Consider the following 7330-nt stretch of genomic DNA (forward strand, 5'->3'; position numbering starts at 1 on the left):
ATAGACGATGTTTGGCGTAGGTGCTAAGCCATGGTATGAAGGTTTGGAAAATACAATTTGGTTTTCTATATAAGAAAACCACCGTAGCAAGGTATTTCACTGTACTCATCAGGACCATGCGTAGCGATCATCTGGAGTAGTAAGTAATTTTGAACTAAGTTTTTGCTTCTGCCTTTGTTAGTTTACTTCATAACTTTAGAGTGCGATGGGCATAAATTTTGTTTTAACACTTTTGAGCGGCTTAATCCGCGCTCCTGTCTTTGCAAGTTTGTAATAGTGTTCTTATGACCGTTGTTCATTTTTTCGTTGATTGAGAACTTTCAAAGTAGTCTGGAGTAGTATACTTGGTAGGTTGTAATATAATGCTCATTAAGGAGTATTTTTACCAAAAAATGTTACATTTCGAATTTGAGTAATATTTGATACCTGGAATAGCTCTTACTTTAGTGTTAACGTCCTTACGTGGAAGATACAAATTATTCGGCTAACTTTGGGCAATTTGAATATCTTTAGTTAATTGGTATCTACCATAGCCAATAATACTTTTACACTTTTTGAAGATAAATTTAAAGCTATACGCTAACCAACGAGATGAAGTTTCTGTACCTTTCCGCTTTTTTGTTAATGTTCATCATCGCTTTCTGTGCACTTTCAGGTAAGGGTATAAGAAAAAACTTAATTTAATTATTTTCAAACAAAGTATAAGGGTTGCAAATTAAATTTTAGAAAATTAATTGCAACCTATTTAAATTTAGTAAAAGGTTCTTAAATTTTAAGGCGCTGTTTAGACGAGCACAAAATACACATTTTAAACGTAGCAATTTAGTTGAAATATTTAGCTAATCTAACAAGTGCAACGAGTACTTAGTGTATCGGAAAGTGTAGTTCACATTTTCCATTTTTTCTGGTGTAGTACACGCCACTAAAGCGAATATTTCATTTTCCCAAAATCCGGTGTAATAATAGCCAACGTTTAGTTTTGCTTTTGGTCTAAATTATTTTAGAAATACAAAATTTAACGAAAATTGGCCTAAGATGTAAGATAACCTCTTTATTTACCTTTATCGAATCTTAAGCAGCTAAAAAAATTAGAGTATTTTTACTTAAAATGCAACACTTTCTACAGTGTTAAAATCCTCGTTTAGAAAGCCGCCATTTTACGTCATTGAAACGCGTCAGTGTAGACTTTACCCTCCTTCAGATTATGGCGATCCGCGGCCCAAAATGTGTTGCACTGTTGTTACACTTCACAGATACCCTGGCGATGGACTTGGGGCCAAAAGTTTGATTTCTTGCAGTACTAGCCGAAATTGTAGTTCAATGGGGACCAATAGGTTCCACTTATTATTTTGCTAAAGTTAGCAACCGCGGTTTAATTTTAAACTCTAGTTTACTACTTAGTGGAATGAATTCAAAAACTAATTTAATTTTGTTCCGTCTTTGTCTTTCGCGCGCAGAAAGCTTCACCGTCGCAGACGCCATTCAAAAGAGGAACGAGTAAGTCCACATTTTTTGAATTTAGTGACACCTCGGACAAAAGAGAGATTTTATAGAGAATAACATCCGTATTGAAAATCTATTTTTTGCGTCACCTTAACAGAAAATGATGTAAATGGTTCCTAGTAGAACGGTCGCTAGAGGAACCACGGATACATAAAAGAAAATACCGAGTGTAACATTACGCTTGGTATTTTATTAAGCCAAAACGGAATCAGTGCCTCAATCATTAAAAATTTAAATAAAAAAAGAAGTGGTGTGAGCTATATTGTATGCCTCACAATCTGGATGGATTTAATTTTAATTCAGCAAACAGTTTAATATTTAATGACACGATGTGAGTTTTTAGAAGCGTTTGTCGCAAATAGTTTTCAAATTTACACTCTTCTTTGGCGTTATAATTTAAGAAGATTATTAATTTGGTTTAAATCTTGAAAGTTTCGGAAAGTAAACGCAAAAACGCTTTTCAATCAAGCCAAAATAGAATGTGTTTGATTTTTAAAATATATAACTATATTAAAATATATAACTATATTAAGATATATAATTATATTAAAATATATAACTATATTAAGATATATAACTATAATAAAATATATAACTATATTAAGATATATAACTATATTAAAATATATAACTATATTAAAATATATAACTATATTAAAATATATAACTATATTAAAATATATAACTATATTAAGATATATAACTATATTAAGATATATAACTATATTAAAATATATAACTATATTAAAATATATAACTTATTAAAATATATAACTATATTAAAATATATAACTATTTTAAAATATATAACTATTTTAAAATTTATAACTATATTAAAATATATCACTATATTAAAATATATCACTGTATTAAAATATATCAATATTTTAAAATATATAACTTTATAAAAATATATAACTATATTAACTTTGTGTCGACATCAGAATGAAACGATAAATCTTCTTATTGATAATTTATATATATTTTTTATCCTTATAAATAAGGTATTAGGGAGACTATTATTATTATCAAAGAAGAAGAAAAACTTGAGTTATGTAATCGTTTATATATATAACAATGCACTGATATAGATCAGGCGTTTGAACTATTTTTGTGCTCCTTCCTAAATATGTATAATAAAAATCTTCCATATAGAAAAATCAAAAAATATAAAAAATCTTGCTATTGGATTACCCCCGAAATAATAAATATAATGAAGACCAAAAACAAATTAAAAAAAGTATATAGCCTTTATCCTAACATGGAAAATTTACAAAAGTACAAAATAATAAGAAATCATTGCAATAACTCTATAAGAGATGCGAGAAATAACTACTATAGGGAAATATTAAACAATGGGAAAGATAATATAAAACATATATGGAAGACCGTAAACAATTTAATACTTAAAACAAATAAGATAAAACAGAATATTAGTATAAGCACTGAAAATTAAAATTCTTTCTTTACCTGCCACGTACCGAAAAAACAAAACATAGGAAATAACGACAAAACTTTCGCCAATGTTAAAAAATTAGGAAATTCACTATATCTATCTGACGTAACCGAAAGTGAACTAGTTGAAATAATACAAAACTTAAGGGATGACTCCTCCCCGGGCTTAGATGACATCTCGACAATTATAATAAAACTATCCGTCCAACACATTATAAAACCGTTACAGCACTCAAAAAGACTGTAATCATTCCAATCTTTAAACGAGGCGACAAAAAACTAGCAGATAACTTTAGACCAATTTCAATACTTTCAGTTTTAGCAAAAATATTTGATACTTTCTTTTATGTTCGCCTAAACAACTTTTGTAATAAATATAAAATTCTAACGGATAAACATTTGGCTTCAGAGCTAACAGCAGTGTTGAGTTAGCACTAAATACAGTATACGAGAAAATTATCAACAATCTAGACCAAGGAACCTACGTAATATGTGTATTTTTGGAAAAAAAAGCCTTTGATTTTGTTAATCATAAGAGGCTATTGCACAAACTTTATTTAATGGGAGTCCGGGGACCGAGCTACAACTAGCTAGCCTCCTATTTAACAAATCGTAAATGCCAAACAAGAGTCAATGACGAACTATCTAGCGAAATGGAAATCAAGTGTGGAGTCCCCTAAGGCTCAGTGCTGTCACCAATTCTATTCAACTTGTACATAAACGATATGCTCAGTAAAGCTATGGAAGAACACTTCTATTTATATACAGACGACACACTAGCTTTGCTGGGTGGTCTCAATCTGGATATAATAATCAAAAACATTAAATTAAAACTAAAAGCAATATTTGACTGGCTAACTAATAATGATTTGGAGCTTAACACCGACAAATCCGTTTATATGATATTCTCAAACTTAAATAAAGAAATAAACTACGAAGAAAAACCTATGATAAACAATATAACTTTAGAAAGAGAAAAAATTATAAATACCTAGGTTTAATATTTGATGAAAAGTTAAATTTTAATGACCACGTCTCTAAAATTGTAAAAGAAATATCCTACAATATATATATGATAAAAAAAGCAGAAACATCCTAACAGATAACATTTGTAAACAATTATACTATCCCCTCGTCTACTCACTACTGTATTTCTATATGGGGTAACACCTCCGAAATGAATCTAAGTCGAATATTTATTTTAGAAAAAAGAATAGTCAGATCGATAGCCCAGGAAAACTACCTTGCTCCGACCAAAATATTATTTACTAATCTAAATTTTCTAAATGTTTATCAAATATATAAATATTGCTGTTTAATATACATCTTTAAAGCTATAACAGTTTATATTAGTGAAACGTTCCTCCTAAATAATGAAAACTTAACATATACCAGAAGACAAAATTTCCTAGTCATTCCGAAAGTTAGAACTACCAAAAAACTCAAATCAATTTTCTATACCGGAGTAAAGTATTTAACGAATGTATATCTAGACACATAAAAACAGTGAACCAATTTAAAAAATCTGCTAAACAATTTGTAATTAATAAAGTGTCATAAAGTTCTTAACTAATACTATAATCCCAATAATTCTGATAACGTGGCATACATCATTCACATTTAAAATAAATTCAATTATACTCTGTCTGTGGTAAACGGCCTAAAAGTTATTTTTGATTTGGCCTTTGAACTAACGAATTCTGTAAACTCTAAAGAAACAATAAAGTATTATTATTATTAATTCCTTTTTTTAATTCCAGACTGACGGCTGTCAATGGAAACAGAAATGCACGTGATATATCAGCTGCCGTGATAAAACTACTACAAGAAATTTTGCCATTTCTGAAAACTGGTTCTGATATTCTGACGCCCTTAGTAATCACCGCAGCCGCGAGCCTCCAACCATTATTTAAGAATATTGTTGATGGAATTAATCAGCTTCTTCAAAATATACAAGCACTTCTTGATGCTGCTCGCGTCCCTGTACGTTAATTGTAACAGAGCAATATTGTATTTCATGTCGTGCATAAAATTAATCTTATAACACTAGAAAGTAATCTTTAGAAATAAACGAATGATCTCTGCATTGACTAAAAATTCTGTACTTTTTTATACCGATACAGGGAAACTAGGTGTGTCTTGTTGTACTCTCATGCTATCCACGGTGATATCTTAATTCAAAATGCACTAGATATAGACGGAACCTCACCATGGCGTCTAATACATTTCCTATGGATTATCTTAGATACCGCGGACACATTGAACGGTTTGAGTCTATTTTATCGATTCCCAAATGATCGAACGGGTCCCATTTGATCGAATTTCCATTTGATCGAATTGCATTTGATCGAATGGCATTTTATCGAACGAAATTTGATCGAAAGCTACTGTAGGGTAAAACTACTAGTTTTTGGGAGTAAATCGAAAAAGCAACGGTGCATACGTGCCTACGGCGGACGTACATCAACCTAACCTAACCTAACCTAACCTAACCTGACCCTATTTATATATATCAAAAACAACGGGCCGTTATCGTCGATGTCATAAAAAATTCCATCATATAGTGTATAAAGTAAAAATCTCTTCATCTTTGTGGCTTAATACAGTTAAAGCAATGAATTATTCCATCATTATTCCTTCTGCACTTAAGCAATGAATTATTCCATCATTATTCCTTCTGCACTTCATATTGACATTCGGTAAAATAAAAACATACCAACTGGTACTATAAATACTTTTGAATTCGAACAAATAGTATTCGATCATTTGAAGGTTCGATCTTATGAAACAAATGGCAAATGGGATTCGATCAAATGTAATTTCGATCAATTGCAACGTATAATGATCGACTGTCGATCACATATTTTTCGATCAAATGGACCAACACCAATTGAACCAAACCACCCCCCAACGTAACTCTCGTAGCAACTTTGAACCCAAAGTTTTTATTTTTATTTCGTTTATTGAGCCCAACCGGATTCCAAAGAAATGAAAACATCAACGGTCGAGGCATGAAATATCAGACAAAATAAAGTAAAAGCGGAGTATTGGGCAATAAATGTCTTTACGGCGTTCAAGCCATATTGCTGAAATACTGCGATTATAATTTTATTACGATTACGAAATTCGGTTTTATTTTGGCTTACATAACGAATTAAACTGGAGCCGTACACCCATATGTTCTTAACTAATATTTTCGTTATTTGAGTTATCATTGTAATAAAAGTTTCTTAGTTCGGCCTAAATTAATTTGCCATGAAACTGCATTGTTTAACGATTTTCAAAATAACGAGAAGCAAATGGAGACGTTGCGCATTCGTATAAGTATTGTATCGCGACTCTGTAAAAACATTTCCAAAATGAATATGATTAAGGTTTAGAGTACAACTTCTGTTTGCATTTAGAATCGACGACTTCTTCTACCATAATTGATATATATTTTTTAAATAAATGTATCAGTTCCGTATCGTGCGTATGATCTTTTTTCTGAGACTTATATTAAGAATGACCACATTTCAATATTTATCACGTATTTTTCATGTTGAATTTTTCTCGCTATAGTTGCTTATGCTATTGGATAAACCGTATATTTTATATCACTTCTGATATAGCTTGAGGAAAATATTTAGACTTACGAGTTAGTGACACAAACATTGGCCAGAATTTTGATCTAGCTATCTAAAGTTCTCGATATAAAATTTATACGTTTCATATCAGACTCTTATTATGTCAGTGAAAAACATTATAGCGTGAATATAATATTAAAATGGTTTGAATTTAAAAAAATTTGGTAATCTGTATATTATTTTAATAGTTAAAAATAAAATAATTTTCTGCTCTGTTGGTGTATATTAGTGGTAGGTAACCCATTACAGATGTGCTAAAATACCAGAATGGTTAAAAGTTAAGCTATTATTATTCTATAAAAATACCATTATTACGCCACTGAAAACAGCTTATTGGTTAAATTTGGTTTAATGTTAAACTTTTATTAAATTATCAAGAAATCAGGCCCAAGCAGTCTTTAGGTCAGCAACTTGCACCATGCAAAGACACAAATAGAGACCCTAGAAATTTATATTTAAAAATTAGCGGGGATCAGAATTTACTATAGAGGGTGTTCCAATTTAGGAAATATTTTTTTTAAACTTTTTAAGCTACACCTTTCAATTGGTCAGGGTATATTTAAACGTTTGGAACGCTATAAATTGGATATTAGAGAAGAATTTCAAACAATTTTAAAATTTATTATCTTCTATACCAAATGCTATAGTTGTTAATAATACTTTAAATGTTTGATGTAGAATCAATTTGGTTAAATTAAGCGAATTTTTTATTATAATAAGTGATCATGAAGCTCACGGGTAAAAGA

General features: G+C 30.2%; 1 protein-coding gene across 1 annotated transcript; it reads left to right on the forward strand.

The window, feature by feature from the left end:
* The first annotated feature begins 567 nt into the window (after positions 1 to 567).
* Positions 568 to 5006, forward strand: LOC149952597 (uncharacterized). The gene is made up of 3 exons (XM_090170211.1): positions 568 to 655; positions 1458 to 1497; positions 4719 to 5006. The coding sequence occupies exons 1-3, from the start codon at positions 592 to 594 to the stop codon at positions 4948 to 4950; spliced, it is 336 nt and encodes a 111-aa protein (XP_090026337.1). The 5' UTR covers positions 568 to 591; the 3' UTR covers positions 4951 to 5006.
* The last annotated feature ends 2324 nt before the right edge of the window (positions 5007 to 7330 follow it).

This window comes from Leiobunum rupestre, chromosome 3 (genome assembly GCF_980474605.1).
Source record: "Leiobunum rupestre chromosome 3, qqLeiRupe1.1.hap1, whole genome shotgun sequence".
Classification (NCBI taxonomy): domain Eukaryota; kingdom Metazoa; phylum Arthropoda; class Arachnida; order Opiliones; family Sclerosomatidae; genus Leiobunum; species Leiobunum rupestre.